Source organism: Raphanus sativus, chromosome 6, assembly GCF_000801105.2.
Source record: "Raphanus sativus cultivar WK10039 chromosome 6, ASM80110v3, whole genome shotgun sequence".
NCBI lineage: Eukaryota > Viridiplantae > Streptophyta > Magnoliopsida > Brassicales > Brassicaceae > Raphanus > Raphanus sativus.
This window is the reverse complement of record NC_079516.1, coordinates 23,039,074-23,059,995: the sequence shown is the minus strand read 5'-3', so window position 1 is coordinate 23,059,995 and position 20,922 is coordinate 23,039,074. Positions and strand designations below refer to the sequence as shown.

Here is a 20,922-nt window from a genome sequence, read left to right as displayed (position 1 = left end):
GTGGTTCATTTATTTTTAATAAATTTTCAACCACTCATATTTTTTATGTTCTGTTATCTATTTTATTTCCAAAGTGAAATACATTAATTATACTCAACAACATCAATTTATTAATACAAAAACAAATAAGAAAATATCAATCATTTAAATATAGAAGAAGTAGTAAATTGTATTTTTTTGAAAGAAAAAAAACAAAAATGTCCATGGCTTTTCTTTTGTGGAATGTTCTTTTGTGTAAATAAAAGAAATACTAAGTGTTTTTAAAAAAGAAAGAAAGATCGATCATTGGGTAGAGAGGATTAAAAACCCTAGAATCCGTCAACGCTGTGACTATTCTCTCTCTCTACATTTCTCTTTGTTTTCGGCGATTGATTTTCATTTTCTCGTAAGACAAATCAAAAGATGAGGGGATTGGCGAAGAAGCTCGTGTCCAGATCTCTCTCCATCTCCGGCAAATGGCAGCAGCAACAGCTTCGCCGTCTCAACATCCACGAGTATCAGGTCTCTCTCTCTCTCTCTCTTCCTTTCGATTTCTGTTAACGTTTCAAGTATATGCGTCCTAGTGGCGACGATTCGCTTTGATATTGAGTAGTAGGATCTGTCTTCTGTCTCTTGATTCTACAATTGAATCTACAATCCATATTTGTGTGAACAAAAGCACTAGTTGAAAATGTTATTCTCTTGTTTTTTTAATTTTTTGAATTCTATTTGTTTGTGATGATGTGGCAGGGAGCTGAGCTGATGGGTAAATACGGAGTGAATGTGCCAAAGGGAGTAGCTGTTTCTTCCTTGGATGATGTTAAAAAGGCTATCGACCAAGTTTTCCCTAATGAAACCGAGGTACTTACTCTGTTTATTTACATACTTAATTCTTGTGTTACTCTTTTAGTGGTTTGCCTCATGGAAGAGTACCCTTTTTGACGTGTTACAGCTGGTCGTTAAGAGCCAGATCTTGGCTGGTGGAAGAGGTCTTGGAACCTTCAAGAGTGGTCTCAAGGGTGGTGTTCACATTGTCAACCGTGACCAGGTTCAAGATATTGCTGGTACTATGCCCTCTTTTAGTCTTTCTTTCCTTTTTTTTTTCTGTCTCAGAGTTTCTTGATCCGATTCAGGTTGTTATCTTTTGTAGGAAAGATGCTTGGACAAGTACTCGTCACCAAACAAACTGGTTCTCAAGGCAAAGTTGTCAGCAAGGTTTGTGTTCTGTTTATTATTCTCGATTGCTTGAGCTCTTGTATTTATTCATAGTTTTACTCAGCGGTTTAACTTTTACTGTATCCTTACTGATTTTGAGCAGGTCTACTTGTGTGAGAAATTGTCACTCGTCAATGAGATGTACTTCTCCATCATTCTGGACCGTAAATCTGCTGGACCGGTATGCTGCTGCCCCAATAATAAAATTGCAATCCATTTCTCTATTTTTAGGCATGATATTGCTTACGCTTTTCAGCAATCTCTATAACGCTTTTCCTTGCCTATTTCAGTTGATAATTGCCTGTAAAAAGGGTGGTACCAGCATTGAAGATCTTGCTGAGAAGTTTCCTGACATGATTATCAAGGTTATAACTGTTTGCTTCGTGTTTGATCACCAGAAAAATATCCTTCTGGGATCCTTGCATCATATAGGTGTGTATTGCCTCTTCTTAGGGTGACTCATTTCAATTTTTTTCTCTAGGTACCGATCGATGTATTTGCTGGAATTACTGATGAAGATGCTGCTAAGGTTGTCGATGGTCTGGCTCCAAAAGCCGCTGACAGAAAAGATTCGATTGAACAAGTGAAGAAACTATACGAACTCTTCCGCAAGACTGACTGCACAATGTTGGAAGTGAGTCCTCTCTCTCTCTCTCTATGACTTGTTTATACACAACTCTTTTTTTTTTTTTCAATATCTTATGTTGAAGCCTTACCTTTTTTTTCTTTCTCTTAGATCAACCCACTCGCTGAGACATCCACTAATCAATTGGTAGCTGCCGATGCCAAGTTGAACTTTGATGATAACGCTGCTTTCCGTCAGAAAGAGATCTTTGCCCTTCGTGATCCAACACAGGAGGATCCACGAGAGGTATGGTCTGTTCTCTGTTTCTTGTATCGTACCAAGAAATCTATGTTATATCAAAACTTATTGATGTTTAACTCTAGAAAATGTTAAAAAGGACATAATGCATGATGGGTAAAGTAACTAGTTTTTTTTGGGTGGCTTAGCTGGTTTGTTTAGTCGTTGTTGGTCACTTTGATGGTTAGAGTCAACGTTTAGCTTTCTGTTACACTTGCTTGATGAAGAAAAGTGTGGTTGCTTCTCGTAGGTGGCTGCTGCAAAAGTTGACCTGAACTATATCGGATTAGATGGAGAGATTGGCTGCATGGTGAATGGTGCTGGATTGGCCATGGCAACCATGGACATCATTAAACTGCACGGTGGTACTCCCGCAAATTTCCTTGATGTTGGCGGAAACGCTTCTGAGCACCAGGTAATAAATTGTTAGTTTGTGGTTATCTAACTTGTAGATTTAAAATCAGTTTAACCAAAGTTTGTGATTTATTTATTAAAAAGGTGGTGGAGGCGTTTAAGATACTGACGTCGGACGATAAAGTGAAAGCAATATTGGTGAACATATTCGGTGGAATAATGAAATGTGATGTGATTGCTAGTGGAATTGTGAATGCTGCTAAAGAGGTGAGAATCTGAAGGCCATATTTCACTTATGTTAGTTTAAGACTATTGCATTATAAGTCTTTGACCGAGTATTGTATGAAACCAAACGACATGATAGGTGTCACTGAAAGTACCAGTGGTGGTTCGTCTAGAAGGAACAAACGTTGAACAGGGGAAGAGAATCCTCAAGGAAAGTGGAATGAAACTCATAACGGCTGATGATTTGGATGATGCTGCAGAGAAAGCTGTCAAAGCATTAGCTAATTAAGCTTATTGAGGAGATTGTTTACTCTCTCTCTGCCCCTCTTTATACAAGAAGCTTTTTTTAAGAGGTTTTTTTCTTCTATGGTTCTCAACCATCTTTATGGTCGACGCAATCGCATATTGTTGGGATATAATTTCTGAAACAGATCAAATAATGAACTGGTCTCTCTTTACCTGTGTGATTCCTTGGTTGCTTTGGACGCTACAATTTTTTTTTTTCATACAAATCACCAAAAGAGCTTTCCTAAGGGCATTTCCAACCCTGTTCTATTTTCTACTCCACATCATTTTGGAATAAAATTCTCTCCAACCCCACTCCATTTTCAACTCTAAAATGGAGTAATAGCTAGGGTTACTCTATTTATGGAGTAATCTTACACATTATTCCATTTTGGAGTTGAACTTTTTTTATTTATAAAATGGTCCTTTAAATCTTTAATGTTCTTATTTTTTACTTAAATAATATTTTAAAATGAAAAACAACATGAAAATAAGATATTTTATTATTAATAATTTGACATAAAATGCATAACATAATTAAACAACATAAATAATATAAAATAAAAATAACATAAAATAAGTGATTTAAATGTACGGCTTCAAAATTTGCTTGCTCGATTTAGGAATATCAAAGATAAAGAAGCTCATTTTTTTAATTACGAAATGCATTAGTTGATCATTTGTGGGAAGAATATTCTAATACTTATTATTGAACCAACTTATATATTATGTTTTATTCTATTTTTATGATTTTTTCTACCTTTTAATAATAAATATTTAATTTAAATAAATTATATTTTAAGGCATTTTTGCAAACATAAAATAGTTGGGGTTAATTGGTAAACTTTTATAAGTATAAGATATTACTAACAACTATTAACTATTTTTGAAGTAAAAAATGGAGTAATACATTGAAGTAAAACTTTACTCCATTTTGGAGTTGCATCATTTTGGAGTAAAATTTGGAGTAATACATTGGAGATGTTCTAACATGGAAAACTGAGTCGAATATAATAAATATATATAAAATAATATGTTTAGTTCGGATCGACCCGAAAGTAAATATGGGTCGGATCTAAAATGCTTCATAAAATGTACGTGGAATCATGTACAAAATTGATAATTTGACTGATCTCTGTGACCTTTTCTTATATTGATGTTTTGAATCAGTTTGTAAAATCAGTCATTTGACTGTTTCAATGATATTTTCTCGATTATTGATGTATTGCATGTTGTATACCAAGTTTCAACAATCATTTGACTAATCAATCTCAACTCATGTTCATTTTAATGTTCCGGTGTGTGAGATCGGTCAAATGACCCATCGTGACTTTTCTGTCATAATCTTGCATTTGTTTGGTTATCTTTCGAGATATGCCCTCCTTTCATTCATGTATTTATTCTCCTCTAATCTTCATGATATTTAAAAAAACTTAAATATGCTAATTAATAAATTACAACATAAGACTATAAATATGAATTATTAATGCTTTAAAAATTAATAAAAAGACAATTACCTCGTTGTTGGTAATTTCTGACTTGATCTTGATTCAATTCTCATGTTTATTATATGATTCTAATCAGTTTGTTTAAACTTCACAGGTGATCAAACGTAAAGAAACAAATGCAAACGAGATTGTTCACCCGGACTTTGTTTCCTACTATTCAGGAAAGGAACGGTATCTCTCAAACAATTCACTAGATTGCATATAGAGTTCTGGTAACAATAGTAAGATGATATTACCTCCGAAATACACCCAGGTAATCGGATCCTTCTGTACGACGTCATCGGAATAGATCCGACTCCAGTCTCCGATCAATCGTACTAGGTAAAACTCTCTCTCGCTGAATCTTTATCTCTGCGAATCGCCTTCTTAGCTCTCTCTATTTGTTACAAATTAACTCTGAAGAAGCTGATGACGTGGTAAAACCGTTATAACGGCTTCCTCACACTTAAGAAGAAGCGACGTCAGTTGTTTAAGTGACAACTTAAACCCGAAGCCCAAACCTTGAAGCCCATAAGATCGACTTCGAAATGTTCCTCAAACCCAAAGCCACACTCGTTGTAATTGATATTCTTTTTAAAACTAACAAAAATAAGTGTTAAAACATGCAAAATCCACAAATATTAATCTTAGCTAATAAATTATACAAATCTACTACAAATTTAAATAATGTATGTTTTAAAGTATAGTAATTGGTGTTCTAAAATCTAAGATAATGATATGTAGTAAAGTTAATTTTTAATTGAAAATCATTGAATAAACCCAAAAAAAATTAAAACCAAAAACCGAACTGAATTTCAAAAGTCTCGGTATGGTTTGATTTTTTTAAACGGATAAACTATAAACTGAACAAATCAAACCCGTACCAAACCGAACAACATATGGTTTTCATATGGTTTCAGATTTTATAAAACCAAAATACTGTAAAACCGAGAAAACCGAACCGACACTAGACCAAAACTCCAAAGGCCCACTAAATCCATCCGCCAAGACATTTGAAAAAAAATCTAATGGGCCTCTGGGTCCATGTAACTCTTTTTTTTTCTGTATCTCAAGTCTCAACTAATAGTTTATTTAGTTTGAGAACAGCTCTGCGCTCAATCTTTCTCTCGCTTCCCAAGCAATCGTCATCTTCTCAAAGCTTTTTTGATCTCCTTTTATCTCCTCTGGCATTGTAAGTCTTTTTTTCTTGTATCCAGTCTAAACATTTTTTTTACCTATTGGAACATGTGGCCTTAATCGAGTTGTTTTAATGCGTAGGTAGAATCCCTAATTTAAAATTTATTAGTTGTTCTAGAGATCGAATCAGCGATTTGCCCGATGAGATTCTTGGCAAAATCCTGTCTTTAGTTCCGACAAAGGTAGCTGCTTCCACATCGGTTCTGTCCAAGAGATGGATGAATCTGCTGGTTCCTGTAGACACGCTTAGCTTTGATGAGTCAATGGTTGTGTATCCCAACGAAGAAGAAGCAGAAAGTGGTTCAGATCGCTTCTTAGATTTCATGATCCAATTGGTTTAACCAATTGGTTTTAGGTGTGAAGCCCATCTAGCCTAACATGGTATCAGAGCCCGATCCAAACAATCTAACCCGATCCACATCGATTTGGCCCAAAGTTGGCACATCGATCCTTGCCCGAGCATTCCGAGAGTGACGCTCAACGAACCATCATCTCGAGGGGGCGTATAGTTGTCCCACATCGGTAGTTGGAAGGTATCCTTAGTAATATATAAGGTGGATGGGTCACTTCTCTTATCACCAATTAGTTTTAAGTGTGAAACTCATTTAGCTTAACAGAAAGTGGTTCGAGTCGCTTCTTAGATTTCCTAGACAAGACATTAAGAAATTGTCCGACCAAGAAGATGATCAAGAAATTCTCTCTGAGTCATCGAGGAGGCCGTTTCACTAAGTCCCCTGCTGTCTACGGTTGGTTCTGGAGTGCATTGGAGGAACAAGGAGGTTTACTGGAAGAAGTACACTTGGAATGCACCAGAATTGAGTTTGATTTAGAGAGAAAGTTGTTCACGAGCAACACACTGGTTAAGCTCACACTCTCCCGTGAATATTGTCTTCAAGTCGAGCGTGTGTTTCTCTCGACCCTCAAATCACTTTCTCTCTTAACAGTTGGAGGCCTTGATTACAGACAACTATCGCCGCCTCATCAAAGGCTGTCCTGTCCTTGAAGAATTATTCATTACTGATATCGGTGCTGATGCTCTTGATCCTTATCCTCCATGTTGCACTGCCTCTGTCAAAAGTCCATCCATCAAGCGACTCCTAGTCTCTGTCGAGATGCCCTATGGTGGTCCTCATGAACGATACTCTTTTCGAGATTTACATTATCAAAGTGTTGTTAAAGCACCAAGTCTTGTCTAACCTTGACTATTCTAGTCATGTCTTTATGGATTATCGGTTTGTTGATTTGGATTCGCTTGCCGAAGTCAGACTCAATCTCAAGTTATGGGACCATCACAAACCAAACAAGCCTGGAATATATGGTGATGTTACAAACCTAGCTGCGGGTATATCCAACACTACAACCCTTCACTTGTCTCCTGATTCACTTGAGGCGTTTCATTTCTGCTGTAAATCTATGCCGGTGTTCAAAAACCTCCTTAACTTATCTATTGAGAGCAACAAGAAGAAAGGTTGGCAAGTTATGCCACTTTTGCTTAAGAGTTGTCCAAATCTACACACTTTAGTCTTTAAGGTAATTTTGAGATTCTCTCTTCTTCTCCTTCTTGTTTATACATTCTCAAGATTGGTCTTTTGGTGTTTTTTTCAGGGTCTTGTGCACAGAGTCACAGATAAATGCGGAGATGCATGCGCTTGCACTCCTAATAACAAACACAAGAAGAAGGGTAAGGTAATATCTTGTTTATGGACATGTCAAGTGAAAGTGCTAGAGATTTTAGAGTATGGAGGTTCTTTTCAAGAGCTGAAACAGATGAGACATTTCTTGGGAAAGTTGGAATGTCTTGAAACCGTAAGAGTTGGTATTGACTCGGACAACATGTTCTTGCGTGCTAATCTTTTAATTCTCCCCATAGTTTCATCAAATTGCAACAACATCCAATTCGTCTGATTCTTTTCTTTCTCGGTTTGATGGTATTATACCTGCAGACTTGGTTACAATCTGTTTCACAATATCTGCAAGTGTTTCTGTTTCTCACTTTATTCACCACAGATCAGCAAAGAGATTTAAGTAATTACAATCCTTTTTTTTTTTTGCAACAAGAGAAAAAGTAGAAATCAAATTTATCGTCTTTATTTGAAAATAGGAAGCTAGGTGTGTATGAACCAAAGGCAAGAAAGCTCTCGGTGTATGTACTCCAGTGCTCTACGCCGTGGATACTCTTCTTCACTCATTGACACTTGAGATGTGTTTTTATTTAAAATTTTCATGAAGATAAAGCAGTTGATTTATATATACGTTTTGCTTTGTATTTCTCGAATGTGAATACAGGACACCAATTCCTTATTGTATCACTTTAGGGTGCAAGATATAAGATTAATTGTTATGTTTTTAGCTGTCAGTGCATGTGTGTTCATATCTCACTCACATAAGGAATTGGTGTCCTATATACAGTATAAACAAATGATTTAAATCATCTCACTCATTGTTATAAAATATACATCCAAAGATTGATAAATAGTGGAGATGGATGATGTTTTCGAGAGAAAGCCACTGGTAAAAGATAGTTTCTAATTGTGTTCGAAATCTCCGATTATATTTAAAAAAACAAAAATGTATTCTTGTAATTAAGGTGAATAATAATCACAGTAGAAGAATGAAGACTAAATATCTAATATATATAGTGGTATGTTCTGAAAATTAATTAGTCATGCATGTCTCCAAGCAGGAAGGATCTCTTCTTTTGTATGGCTCTCCTTTTCAAAAGTCATCTCTGTTGTCGAATTGAGGCATAGATCTTATAGAACCAGTTTCAGACATATAGTCCGACATGTTATCCACGTCAGATGTTCGTATCGATCTAGTTGATCCTCCAATTTCTTTCGTCTTCTTCTTTCTTCTCGATTTCTTTGGAACTTCATGTAACGAAGAACGCTCAGTTAGTGCAGACACTTCCTTTGATCTTCTTGACGATGATGTTGTTCCTTTCTTCGAAGACCTTCGTTTAGTTTTATCAGATGATATTTCCCTTGTCGGAGAACCTTTCTCGGAAGCCGCTTTCCTCGAAGATTTTGGTAGTTTTGGTAAATCTGTGGTCCGACCGCCACATTCCGACATACATTTCACGGATGAATCATCTTCTCCGCCTCCTTGTCCAGATTCGAATCCTCCACCATTTTTGAACTCGTCCATCTTTCAAACATATATTATAAATATATACACACCAAATTAAAATCCAAATAAATTACTCCTAACTAGGTATGCATGCATAACAGATAAAATACATACCCAACTTGGTGCGGATGCAGGAGTAGAGGATGGGCCATCCCAACCAATATGGGCAACATGCTTTACGTCCGTTGGATTCCCTATCTCTATTTCTTCTTCTTTCCCACTTTCTACCATACATTTTATAACCAACACTCCCAAAAAATAAGTATTGGTTGAATGTATTTGATTACTATGCCATTATTCATTCCCGTTATACACGTACGGATAATATTATCACAATGCATGCAAACGTGAATCATAGTTTCTGATTCATCAACATTTATAAACTTTAGGCGAGGAGGAAGTTTAATTACCAAAAACTTGAGAAATGTATCGGAGGCCTTTCAAGAGGCTTTTCATCTTGGAGCTTGACATTGTCAGTTGCATAGGCCTCTAATTCATGTGTTTTTTTTTTCTTTTTTACATAAATGAAGAAAGAAAATGGTAGTAATAAATTAAAAAAATGAAAATTTTATATGAAAAAAAATTAAAATTGTTGCATGCAACAACACGAATTTCACAATCGCAAAATGCTGATTTTTACTCGTAACGTTTCCAGAAACAAGATGTTGGCGGGTGGCTATAAAAACTGAGGAACACAATTCTATGAAAGATAAACGAAGTGAAGAAAGATTCATTGCTGAAGACTCCAAAATAATCCTTGAACAAATTAAGAATACATCTTAGAAAGTTGTAGGTTTGTCTTAATTAGCGGATTCTCCTATCAAAAAATAAGAAAATAATTAAAAACAAAACAAGAAATGATTTGGTAAAAGAAAAATATAGTAAAGTCACCAAAATATCCTCGAACTTCAGGAGGGGAAAAACAAGGAACAAAAGATTCATCAAAGAAATGAAAAAGTTTAAGTTTCAAAAAAAAAAATGAAAAAGAAAAATACCGAAAATGGAAATGACTGTTTGAAGAATGGTGGGGAGAGTGTATTAGGGATACAGCAAAAACAAGTGAAAAATGTTTGTTGTTAATCCTAGATTTCTGTTAATCCGATGGTTAATACAATAATACTTATCACTTTCAGAAATAATCAATTTTAAAATTCGTATTATAGAATTAAGTTTCTTCCATCAAATGGATACAAAACATCAAGTTTTATTCAATCTTATAATAGTATAAGAATGTTAGTGATTCAAAGAAAAAAACAGTACAAGAATGTTTATATATTTTGGGTGTTTGAATAACGAATAATACAAAATATTACAAGTTTTTTAAATTTTTGAAGATCTGCCCACAATTGTTTAAGCTCTAAAATTTCTGCAAGTAAGAAAATGAAAATGAAAATGAAGGTATAAAATAAAATAAAAAAGTTTACAACGTTCATTCTTAGAACTCAAAAAAAACGGCAAACGGTTAATCACCACCAATACATAATTTATGTAAAAAAAAACATAAGGAAATGAACACATACAAGGAAAAAAAAAAAGAAAGAATCATCAAAGCTTTTTCATCAATCTCAATCCAGAATATCTTTGATGAGATTCCTAGCGGGCGATGAACACCTTTCCGACAACTGTGTTAATATTTATATAGTGTGGAAGCAAAACTTCATTGCCTATTAGCCTGCCACAAACACACACAACATAACCTTTAGTATCATAATATCTTCAACAAGTTTAAAAGAAATGATAGAAAGAAACCTTTTTCAGGAATTTTTCATGGATCTTCAACGCTTCTTTACACGCTTTTTTAGCGTCAAGATTACCGGCGATGTCTCCTAGTATCTGCAAAAAAAACCCAACATGACTATGGAGTTTGGTTGAAGGCTTTGAGAGAAGGAAAAGGAGAGAGACCTGAACAACGTCGTCTAGGCCTTTAGCTTCCTTCAAGAGACGTTTGTTCTTTGTCTGCAAAACGCTAGCAACAACGAAAACAGCAATCGTATTGCTATGTCGCTCGTTCTTTCCGCTGTTGACGTATTTCCTTTCAAACTTGCCATAACGTTTTAGTAACTTGGGATCATCTGCTGCGTTGTTGTTCCGGTCTTCTAGTTCCTCGTATGTTGCAAACATGTTTGGATTATACTCCATTGCCCACATCAGCTGTAGCCAAAAAAATGCCACATTATTCTCATTATCCGAACGACAGAAAAGAAAACATGATAAGAAAAAATGAGTGTTGTTACCTCCCAAAGGTACAAAGCGTCGAGGAAGGAGAACTCTCTCCTGAAAAGTACCATCAACATCCTTATAGCAAATAGATACTCTCCACCGTCAAGATCCTCTGTTACGTGCAAAAGAAGTTTTAGCTCACTTACCAACAAGAAGAGTGTAAGTAACTACAGCTCAACACACTTACCTAGATGTTGATGGAGCCGAGGATCAACCGTTTTAATGACCTGTGAGAGCACACCCAGCTGAGTCTGGACACCCATTGATGTTGCTGTTGCCCTGAAATTTTCTCTCTGGAATCCAAGAAATCAATAAACAAGTTAGTCAGGACAATCAACGTGTCACAAAACATGAAAGATTCTAACCAGTCTTCGCATTGCACGCTCAAAGCACCAGAAAGCATCGGCTTCATCCTCAAAGAGGATTATCATTGGTGAACATATATCATTCATCCCTACATGAGTGACAAAGTGGATCGGTTCTTTTTCCTTTTTAGCTAGCTACAAAACGTTAAACGTTAACAGCAAAGTGCACTAACCTTGAACATAACCGATATCAAGATTCAACCATGTATATATGGCAAGAACATCCCATAGTTTGGATTGGTTACCGCCATCCTCATAAAAGGAGAGATACCGATCTGTTCTAGCAACGTCAAGGCCTGCAAAACAAGGATTAGAAGACCGTTTTAAAAGAAAGGATTTATATGTAATGTAATGGGGGGCATATACCGATCTGATGCAAAGAGAGCATCCATTGGAGAACTCTCTCGTCTCTAACAGTCTCTTTGACGACCCAGCCTTGATTTTCAACAGAAGATTCATCAATGGGTTCCCCGTTTTGGGAAACGACAGCCAAAGTGATGTAGTTGCCGCTACCAACGACAGGAACCATAGTCTTACACTCTGCTTTCCAAGCAGCGTACTGCTCCCTAATAATAATGCCACCAAAGTTAGCGATTATGAAAGTGATGGAAGGAAATAGAAGAGTGTTAGATATAGATACCTTCTAAGAGTCCTGAGCTTGGTCCTTTCATCGAAAGTGCTGTCGGGATCGTAACATCCTAACAAAAACTCCCAAACAGCGCCTTTGATGGAGGGATGAATTCCCTGAAAGAAAGAAAGAGATGAGCAGAGCAACAAAAAAAAAAAAAAAAAAAAGAAAGAAGAAGGAGACAGACTCCACGCTGAATACGGCGGAGGACTTTTTCCATATCCAAATGGCCATCTTCAGTGAAGGCAGCGTGCCATCTTCTAGCACTTAGAGTTTTTCCAGCCTGAGAGATAAAATAGATCATTTGCAATTAGCTAAAGCTATTATATATTTAAAGAAATCCTCAAGAATTCAAAAAAAAAAAAGGCGTAGAGAGAGACCCTGGATTTAAAGCGGGTCCTGGGAACATCAGATAGACATTCAGGTCGAACTGGATAGAAACCTTGCAAATCTTCTCCTCCTGATCTCCACATTATATATCGGCAGCACAAATACATCCAACAATTTGCTTCTCAAACCAAAAACTTATTATTCCCCAGCCACACCACACAGATCATTCATTCATTCCTTCATCAGACCACTACACAATTCCCCCCAAACAAACAAACAAAAACACGAAAAACTTTCACAAAAAGACAGACAGACAGACAGAGAGAGAGAGGTGTATGTATATGATTGTGAATCAAATAGTAATAATGCTAAAAAAAAAATTCCAAGATTCTCAAAAATCCAGGCGGAGTCATTTTGAATACGAAAAGACAGACAAGCAGCGTAGAGAGACAGACATACTCTCAGATTATGCAGATCCTAACGAGCGCTCCGGACTCTCCTCCTCGACACACACATATGATATGCCCTTATTATGGATTATTCTCTCTTCTTCTTCCTTCCTTCTCTATTTCTAGGGAGGACCTCTGCATTTTAACCGGTCCATTTTTTCAGTTCCGGTTCCCTTCCGATTTACCTAACCGACCCCATTTCCATTTTGCCTCCGGTTCGGTTCCTTCCGATTACGGATCTCTACTCCACAATCGACCTTATTCATTGTTATCGCACTTTTAGAATAGGTTGTAACTATGGGCCTCATTTTCATCAAGCAACCTATAAGAGCATCATTAATCCTAGCAACCCTAATAGGGCTCTTAATCACTTTTTAAATAATAAATGGGGTTAAGCACTTTATTTAAGCAATCTCCAATTTAGTGTCCTCCAATGCAAGTATCTTAATTTACGGGGATTTTGGTTTGATCTTGGATGAGAAAAGAGAGAATGGTACAAATAAATAAGATTTGTGATTTTTGCTTGATCTTAGATCGATGAACTATGAGAAGGAGAGAAAAGAAACAATGGTACAAGACTACAAGTAAAGAGAGAAGCTTGAATACTTTATAATGTTACAGGTAAAGAGAACACAATCCGTGACTACACACTACTATATTACAACAGAACACAAACTTTAACAGAACACAAGATATACATAAGCTATCCGTGACATTACATTCTAAACTTTAACAGAACACAAAATACAAAATACAAGTCTTCTTGACACTACACAAAATGAAACCTTCATGTCTATTGATCCGTCTTTGGTAAGAAACAAACACAGACACAAACCACATGATCATAAACAATCTATTCAACTCAGACAAGAATGACAATCAATTCATTTGAGACCACACAAGAGACAGAGACAGTGACAAAATGAAACCTTCATGTTTTATTGATTCGTACTTGGTAAGAAACAAAGGCAGAGACAAATCTTTTACCTGTTTTGTAGTGGCAGTGATATTCCTTAAAGAACCTTCTTGTCTATTGATCCGTCCTCACTGATCCGTCCTTAGTAAAAAACAAAGACAGAGACAAATGAAAATTAATCAAAACTAACCGAGACAACAAACAAATCAAATAACATAGAAGGATTCAGACAAGGAATAATACATATGTTTACCTTCTGATTTGATTTCCTCGAAGACAGCCACCGAGAGAGAGGTACAAGTTTGTCACCGTCTAGGAGATCTACCAAGAGAGAAGACAGTACCGTCGAGGAGAGCGACAGAGACGAGGAATCCACCGAGAGAGACGCCGACTGCTTCACTGTCAGGGGAAGATCACGAGACAGAGGCGGCGTCTCCGAGGTTTCGCGAGAACAAGGCAGAGTCGTCGAGGTTTCGCCATAGAATTGGGGAGACGTCGAGGGAGAGAGAAAGATCTGGAGTCGTCGAGGTTTAACAAGGAGTCGTCGAGGAAGAGATCGAGCAACACGGAGTCGCCGAGAGAGAAGGAAAAAAGCGGAGGCATCGAAGGAGAGAAAGAGAGAAGGAGACTACTTCTTTCTGAGATCGACACGTGTCCATGAAAATGCGTTGCTTCTTGTGCTTAATTAAGCACCGTGGTTTAGCATAATACATTATTTTCTTTTTTTTTTAATCCGAAAAATCATTAAGCACCCTCCTAAGCCACGGCGTTAATGATGCTCTAACAGTTTGTCCTACATTTTTTAGAAATTGCCAAAAATACCATTTTCATAGTACCGCTTTTCATTTGATGTTTTAGGGTTTAAGGTATATAGTTTAGGGTTTAGAGTTTAGGATTTAGGGTTTAGAGTTAAGGATTTAGGGTTTATAGTTTAGACTTTAGGGTTTAGGGTTTAGGATATTGAATTTAGGGTATATAGTTTAGGGTTTAGGGTTTAGAGTTAAAGATTTTGGGTTTAGGGTTTAGAATTGGAGGTTTAGGAATTAGAATTTGGGATTAGAATTTTGAAAAACATATAAAAATAAAGATATAAGAATCTTTACCATTTTAATAAAGAAGGTATTTTTGAAAATGTGTCTTTTGTGGTGGTAAAGATGAATAATGGTACCTTGAAAGTGGTATTTTTGAAAATTCCCCTACATTTTTTCACTATTTTAACAATATTTTTCTTTTATGTATTGTAAATATTTTGTGAGAAAATTTATAAAGTTTATTTTCTTATTAAAAATAAAATTACATCTTAAATAGGTAACCACATCTTATTAAAACATTATTTTATTTTATTAAATTTTGTTAAAAAAGGATTAAAATAAAATCTTGTGTTTTCTATTTATATTATTGTTTTAGCTTAATCTTTAGTTTAAAATCAGTACTTCGAATCTCTCTAAAATTTCAAAGAGAGAACAACAATATCCAACCGAATTTTCTATGCAAATATAGTTTTGTTTAAATGATCTTTTGTGTTTTTTTTAAACTAAACTGACCCCTTTGATTTTGATATCAACTTAGATGTTTTCATGCATGATGTTCAGAAGTAAAAATTCAAATTATATTTCAAAATATCTTTTTAATTTAGTTTTTATTATTTGTTTACAATATTTGATTTTAAATTATAATTTAAATATAATTTTATTAATTTTTTATTTTTATTTTATTTTTACAATATTTAATTTAATTAAATGCAAAATTAAGATAAAATAAATATTTTTATTTAAATTTATATTTAATATATATATATATAATTCTAATCTTGAAAACATTTTTTATTTTTGATTAAACTGTATTAAATCATTAAGAGAAAATTTTGTCAGGTATATAATTATCAAAAAATAAAAGTAAATAATATTTCTAAAATTTGTAGGTATTAGAAAGAAACTAATAGTATTAGCATTAGGAAATTAAAATTTTAAAAATCTGCTTAAAGCTTTTGAAGAATTGGTTTAGTGATAAAATTATATAATTAAAAATAAAATACTATTATATTTCTATTTTAATATTATATATTTTAAAATTTTACCTAAACTTTTTTTAAGATAGTGATGCACATGACAAATTATTTCTCAAATAATGTTATATATTATATATTATTTAAGATTTTCCTAACTTCTCTATGTGAGAATATGTCCCTAGTAGAAAAAAAATTAAAAATAATGCGATCCATTTCTAGAATACTTGCTTGTTCCATGAGATGGCAGTGGTTCAATTGTATTGTTGTGGAATATCTAATGATTTTTATCGACTGTACTAACTCATAAAAGCCAATAGCATAAAATAGAAGAAACATGAATTTCATCTTTTAATTAAGTAGGAGATGCATCAAGGAAGCAATTAATAGAAATGTGTAAAACGTTTATTAATTTAAAATTTTCCAAGTAACGAATGGAACGCTATTGAGAGTATTACCCAATATATATACAAAATAGTGTCCATATATAGTTTTATACACACCTGCAAGTCTTTTAACACATGCAGCTTGGTTTTTGTTTAAAGAAAACTACATCATGTAAAAACGAAACAAATAAAACATGTATATTTGCATGTCAACAAGGATGAGACTTTGTTGGTCTTGAAAAGCAGGAGTGGTCGGACACAACTCAACTCCAAAACAAGACAAGTTAGTTAAACCTTGTTGGTTAATGTGTTTAGCAAGCTTCAGATTCTTCCTGCTTCGGCCTCACTTCAAGTTCTGGTGGCAGAAGTTTCAGAAAGCTTCCCTGAACCACCGGAGGAACAGGCGGAGGTCGATCACCAGTCGATCTCGTCGTAGTTTCGGTCGAATCCGATGTCTCTGATGATCCGCCATCTATGTAACGGTTTATAAACATAAAATTAGTATTAAAAAAAAAGTGATCAAGGTTGATATTTCAAGATGCAAAAGAAGAGGGGTGTACCGAAGAGTGATTTGACCATTGGTGGTCGCTTCGACTTATTCTTCTTCTTTAACTCCGCTACAAAACAGTATGCATTAGTAGTAAACATTCAAACTCAAGAAACAGAGAGACCAGTGATCAAGTATGTGTACCCATTCCAGGAACTTGGTAATCATTAACGATCTCGAAGTTCTTGTAAGTGTACCCTACAAAGTTTATGTCCTTTGAAGACAGCATCTGCAAAAGTAAGTAAAAGTGGAACTGAATAAATATAAATGAATGTAATAAGAAAGCAATCTTGAAGAATCTTTGTCAGGGAGTAGCTTTACCTTCCTCCATGGGCCAGACTTGGATGATGTTTCAGTTTGTGATTCTGACTGCATATATTACCAAAAGATTAATTATCAAACACCAAAACTGATGAGTGTAACCAAACAACTTATGCTTTTATCAAATCACAAAGGATAAAAAAAAAAAGGAGAGATTAGTTGTTACCTCGTCAAACTTTTCAAAATTCTGAGTGTCTAAGTCGTCATTGACCTCTGGAACAAACGCTGCATCCATATCGAATATGGTATCCCAGTCAACAGTTTCAAACCATGGATGAGCCTGCAAAATGGAGAAAACAACTAACGCATTAAACAATTTCACCGGTTCTGAATTAGAGAAGCTGATAAAAACTCTTGATGCTTCTAGAAAGGAAACAAGTATTAAGAAGGGCACACCTTGATTTCATCAGCACCTTTGGAACCAAGCCTACGTCTGACACTGCACAAAAGACTGTTGATAAGATCTTTTGCTTCCCGTGACAATACTGCTTCCTCTGGAAACTTCAAATGACTTTTCCAGTTTACTATCTGCAAACCAAACAAAGAAAGTTTGATATGTCAATGTAAGTTGGAAGGTGAATATTCTCATTCTCATTCTTGTCTTTATATATATATATATATATATATTTATTTTGGTTCCATTTGTCAGTTTTTCTATAGATTATTACCTTTCTACAGGTTGACATAGGATCATCTGCATAGAAAGGAGGATACCCTACTAGCATTTCGTACATGATAGCTCCAAGAGACCACCTACGTACACATCATTTTTTTTTTATTGGAGCAAGGTGCAAATAAGTAGACAGTGTCACCATTTACTACTTCAATATGGTTCCCGTTAACAGAACAGATCAAAATCTGATTGAGAGTATGTATGCTCATAATGCAAAAGAATATAGAACTTTCTACCAGTCACACTCCATTCCATAGCCTTTCTTCAACAGAACTTCTGGAGCTATGTAATCTGGTGTTCCAACTGTGGAATAAGCCTGTCGTTGTTGTTTCGTGTGTTAGTCAAACACATACAGAGAGAGAGAGAGAGAAACCAAGCAGCAATAGTTTAAAGTCAAAAATCCTTACTAGCTTTCTCCGGTTCTTCTGCCAATGTTCAAGCTGTTCCTGCTGTGTTCGTTTTGGAGCACCTGATCCAGCCTCTTTCTCATCCGTAGTAGATCCATTATTCGGATTGTTTGAAAACTCGTTTTCTCCAATGGCACTGCAGTCCAACGGTTTACACAATCCGAAATCCGAGAGTCTCAGATGCCCATATCTGTCAAGTAGCAAGTTGTCCGGCTTTATATCCCTGCGAAGAAGAAGAAGAAGAAGAAGAAGATAAGCTCTCAGGCAATAGACAATGAATGGGTTTATTTCTTTATTATACTCTCACAGAACCTGTGGATGTAATTGTGCCTGTGGATGGACTCGATAGCAAGAACTGTCTCAGCGACATAGAACTTGGCTTCTTCTTCTGTCAAAGTATCTTTGCGCATCAGCAGAGTCATCATATCACCACCAGGAAGATACTCCATCACAAGGTAAAGGTGGTCATCATCTTGAAACGAACAGTAAAGCTTAACAATGTAGTTACTGTCCACTTCCGCAAGTAAGTTCCTCTCTGCTCTCACATGCTCAACCTTATATATATATAAGTTAAGAGAGTCAGGAATGAATGATTGGTTCACATAAATACAAAATTAGCATTATTAGATAAAGGAAGTCTCATCACTTGGCCTCTACGAAGCATCTCGGCCTTCTTGAGCTTTTTCATTGCATAAACTTGACCTGTAGTCTTTTCTTTACAAATTCTAACCTACATAAACAGCAACAACATATCGTTTAACAACCAATCATGCTTCCCCAATGAAAGCATGCAATGCATATGGCATTACCTCTCCAAAAGCACCTTTGCCAATCATGGTAAGCAAATCAAAATCAGCAACGCCTAGCTTATGGCGTTGAAGGCGCATGTACTCTGTCTCCTTCTTCTCTAGAAACTTGAGAAGATTGTTTTGATCTTCTTCAGAAACATCAGCATCTGCCAGTTTCTGCTCTAGCATGCTTCGCCTGTTTCATATGAACAACCACAAGCTAAAGAATCACGAAATGGCAAAAAAAAAGATGAAGGAGGATTTGTACATTCTTGGTTTAGAATAAGAGGTAGATAGATATATTACCTTTCTTTCCTCTCTTGAAGAATCTTCATCTGCTCTTTGTAATGATTCTCAATGTACTGTTTAGCAGCTGCAACTTTCTGTTTGGTAGTGTTAGAGACAGCTTCTTCATCAGTTTCCACGTTCGGTTGGTCATCGGCAGAGCCATTACTACCTCCACCACCTGAACCACCTTTATATCTCGATCCTCCACGCATCTGCCGCTTCTGAAACCAACCCTTTGCAGAATCCATACCGATACTCTCTCTTTTTCACCAAACGAACTTTCAAATCATCGCTTGAAGATGAGCAAAAATGTCAGTAGAATCCAGATATCCCAAACAAATAAACATGAGAGGCTAAAAAGCTGAATGATGGTGACAGATAGAAAACAAAGTAGGAAGAAGAAACAAATCTCCGAGAGGAATGGAATGAGCGTGAATGTCTCTGGAGCGCATGATTTTATATATGTAAGTAATGAATTTTAGATCTAATTAATGTCTGCCTTTTATTCTCAGCGTCATTTTCTCTCAATTCTTTCCATGCACACTTGTCTTTCCTTCTTTCAATTAAAATAGCGATGGACTCATATTATTATTTACATTCACTAAAAAAAGCTTTGACTAGTTTTGGTAGTCGATAGCCAACCCAGTACGAGAAAGATAGCTGCTTGGAAATTAGGAATGGTGGTTAAAGAATGCACCTATACATGTTTCAGAGGATTCCATGTCACACTCAAGTTACACTAAAACTATTTATACTCTTTTAAGTCGTCACTGTCTCAACGTGATGAATTAAAAGAAGAAAAAGAAACCGCAACAAACCCCATGAAAGCCATTACGTTTTATTGCATGTGATAGTAATGTATGGGACAAATGAATGGCTGAGAGTTCTTGTAATGAAAACACACTCTGGTCTACTGACACCAAATACTGAAACACTTCTTTTTTTTTGTCTCCATCTATCTATCTATCTATGTATCAATAACATGGACTCTAAGCTAAGCTCATCAAGCAGAGACAAAATGATCTTCTAGGCACTCAAAATACAAGAGTCAGATGGAAGGAAAGCTCTTTTATGATTGAGATGGTCGCATCCCCGGGAAAGAGGGAAGTCTCAGGACAGCTTCTTCCGTCTCCATTGGGTCTGATCTCAGAATCTAAGCCAAAACGAAAGTGGTTATGACATAATAATCTTCCAAATAAAAAGTGTATTCAGAAACCTAAAGGAACCATCGGAGTCCAGAATCTTAGACGTTTGGTACAGTACAAACAGATGTTACATGTACACTTGAAAACAACTGTGTGTAAACAGAAAACACAAGAAAAAAGGTAAGCAATATATGTTTTATTGAAAGAAGAAATGATCTCCATCCTCTTAAGTCCTCTTAACTAACAATAAAATGTGTTCAAATTGTTAATGGCTTCTATTCGAAATGAAGAGTGAGCTTTACAATTCTTTTTAATCTGACGCTCTCCAAACATAACTTCAAATTCTAGACATTAGAAGATTGTCAAAAAGGGACAATCATTAACCCATCTTATTATATATCATCGAATTCAACACTTTTTGTGATCCAGCAAAACCTCATAAACAGTTCAATTTCAAATTCGAATTCCAAAACAGAGAGAAAGTCAAGATCTTTTTTTTTTTTTACCGGGTCCTGAAGAACAGGTTTAGTGTCATCAACGGCAAGTCTGAATGGAGGTTTCTCAGTTTTCTTCTCCTCAGATTTAACAATACTCGCCGGAATATCTGAAGACTTCCTCATCGTTTTCTTCGCCGGAGATGGAATTTTCGGAACTATCATCATCATCATCACCTTCCATTTTTACCACACCAGAACCAGATAGAGAGAGATCGTTGGTCAGT

General features: G+C 35.6%; 5 protein-coding genes and 1 pseudogene across 5 annotated transcripts; 2 read left to right on the top strand and 4 right to left on the bottom strand.

Annotated features, from left to right (window-relative positions):
* Window positions 1–262: 262 nt before the first annotated feature.
* LOC108812101 (succinate--CoA ligase [ADP-forming] subunit beta, mitochondrial) lies at window positions 263–3,102 on the top strand. The gene is made up of 11 exons (XM_018584265.2): window positions 263–501; window positions 730–840; window positions 932–1,043; window positions 1,130–1,194; window positions 1,298–1,375; window positions 1,485–1,559; window positions 1,676–1,828; window positions 1,931–2,065; window positions 2,307–2,471; window positions 2,555–2,677; window positions 2,775–3,102. Exons 1-11 carry the CDS (start codon window positions 403–405, stop codon window positions 2,922–2,924), a joined length of 1,266 nt encoding a protein of 421 aa, XP_018439767.1. The 5' UTR covers window positions 263–402; the 3' UTR covers window positions 2,925–3,102.
* A 2,846-nt stretch (window positions 3,103–5,948) lies between these two features.
* LOC108812103 (F-box/LRR-repeat protein At1g48400-like) lies at window positions 5,949–7,960 on the top strand (annotated as a pseudogene).
* A 359-nt stretch (window positions 7,961–8,319) lies between these two features.
* On the bottom strand, window positions 8,320–9,216 carry LOC108812104 (CRIB domain-containing protein RIC6). The gene is made up of 3 exons (XM_018584266.2): window positions 9,144–9,216; window positions 8,848–8,957; window positions 8,320–8,751 (listed from the first exon to the last, which is right to left on the bottom strand). The coding sequence occupies exons 1-3, from the start codon at window positions 9,214–9,216 to the stop codon at window positions 8,320–8,322; spliced, it is 615 nt and encodes a 204-aa protein (XP_018439768.1).
* An 898-nt stretch (window positions 9,217–10,114) lies between these two features.
* On the bottom strand, window positions 10,115–12,975 carry LOC108812100 (rab GTPase-activating protein 22). The gene is made up of 12 exons (XM_018584263.2): window positions 12,736–12,975; window positions 12,327–12,526; window positions 12,134–12,229; window positions 11,959–12,062; window positions 11,685–11,884; window positions 11,492–11,614; window positions 11,319–11,407; window positions 11,141–11,246; window positions 10,968–11,065; window positions 10,636–10,884; window positions 10,483–10,566; window positions 10,115–10,405 (listed from the first exon to the last, which is right to left on the bottom strand). Exons 2-12 carry the CDS (start codon window positions 12,441–12,443, stop codon window positions 10,391–10,393), a joined length of 1,281 nt encoding a protein of 426 aa, XP_018439765.1. The 5' UTR covers window positions 12,444–12,526; window positions 12,736–12,975; the 3' UTR covers window positions 10,115–10,390.
* Window positions 12,976–16,074: 3,099 nt separating this feature from the next.
* On the bottom strand, window positions 16,075–20,850 carry LOC108812620 (uncharacterized). Its single transcript, XM_018584925.2, has 14 exons — window positions 20,708–20,850; window positions 19,075–19,348; window positions 18,790–18,964; window positions 18,627–18,710; window positions 18,293–18,534; window positions 17,981–18,203; window positions 17,810–17,889; window positions 17,569–17,653; window positions 17,297–17,428; window positions 17,067–17,180; window positions 16,901–16,948; window positions 16,724–16,808; window positions 16,593–16,649; window positions 16,075–16,504 (listed from the first exon to the last, which is right to left on the bottom strand). The coding sequence occupies exons 2-14, from the start codon at window positions 19,302–19,304 to the stop codon at window positions 16,344–16,346; spliced, it is 1,716 nt and encodes a 571-aa protein (XP_018440427.1). The 5' UTR covers window positions 19,305–19,348; window positions 20,708–20,850; the 3' UTR covers window positions 16,075–16,343.
* On the bottom strand, window positions 19,879–20,869 carry LOC108812621 (uncharacterized). The gene is made up of 2 exons (XM_018584926.2): window positions 20,708–20,869; window positions 19,879–20,209 (listed from the first exon to the last, which is right to left on the bottom strand). The coding sequence occupies exons 1-2, from the start codon at window positions 20,867–20,869 to the stop codon at window positions 20,126–20,128; spliced, it is 246 nt and encodes an 81-aa protein (XP_018440428.1). The 3' UTR covers window positions 19,879–20,125.
* Window positions 20,870–20,922: the final 53 nt, after the last annotated feature.

What these genes read in the sequence shown, in the direction of transcription:
- LOC108812621 (XM_018584926.2), bottom strand. Translation starts at nt 20,869, where the DNA reads ATGATGATGATGATAGTTCCGAAAATTCCATCTCCGGCGAAGAAAACG. An exon ending in AACCTGTTCTTCAGGACCCG is followed by an intron (nt 20,210 to 20,707) that starts GTAAAAAAAAAA and finishes GTTTTGGCTTAG; the next exon opens with ATTCTGAGATCAGACCCAAT.
- LOC108812100 (XM_018584263.2), bottom strand. Translation starts at nt 12,443, where the DNA reads ATGTATTTGTGCTGCCGATATATAATGTGGAGATCAGGAGGAGAAGAT. An exon ending in TGATATCGGTTATGTTCAAG is followed by an intron (nt 11,408 to 11,491) that starts GTTAGTGCACTT and finishes TCACTCATGTAG; the next exon opens with GGATGAATGATATATGTTCA. An exon ending in TCGGCTCCATCAACATCTAG is followed by an intron (nt 11,066 to 11,140) that starts GTAAGTGTGTTG and finishes TGCACGTAACAG; the next exon opens with AGGATCTTGACGGTGGAGAG.
- LOC108812101 (XM_018584265.2), top strand. Translation starts at nt 403, where the DNA reads ATGAGGGGATTGGCGAAGAAGCTCGTGTCCAGATCTCTCTCCATCTCC. An exon ending in CCAGGTTCAAGATATTGCTG is followed by an intron (nt 1,044 to 1,129) that starts GTACTATGCCCT and finishes TATCTTTTGTAG; the next exon opens with GAAAGATGCTTGGACAAGTA. An exon ending in AAGGCAAAGTTGTCAGCAAG is followed by an intron (nt 1,195 to 1,297) that starts GTTTGTGTTCTG and finishes GATTTTGAGCAG; the next exon opens with GTCTACTTGTGTGAGAAATT.
- LOC108812104 (XM_018584266.2), bottom strand. Translation starts at nt 9,216, where the DNA reads ATGCAACTGACAATGTCAAGCTCCAAGATGAAAAGCCTCTTGAAAGGC. An exon ending in ATACATTTCTCAAGTTTTTG is followed by an intron (nt 8,958 to 9,143) that starts GTAATTAAACTT and finishes AATGTATGGTAG; the next exon opens with AAAGTGGGAAAGAAGAAGAA. An exon ending in CTGCATCCGCACCAAGTTGG is followed by an intron (nt 8,752 to 8,847) that starts GTATGTATTTTA and finishes TATGTTTGAAAG; the next exon opens with ATGGACGAGTTCAAAAATGG.
- LOC108812620 (XM_018584925.2), bottom strand. Translation starts at nt 19,304, where the DNA reads ATGGATTCTGCAAAGGGTTGGTTTCAGAAGCGGCAGATGCGTGGAGGA. An exon ending in AGTCTGGCCCATGGAGGAAG is followed by an intron (nt 16,809 to 16,900) that starts GTAAAGCTACTC and finishes TTACTTTTGCAG; the next exon opens with ATGCTGTCTTCAAAGGACAT. An exon ending in AATGGTCAAATCACTCTTCG is followed by an intron (nt 16,505 to 16,592) that starts GTACACCCCTCT and finishes ACCGTTACATAG; the next exon opens with ATGGCGGATCATCAGAGACA.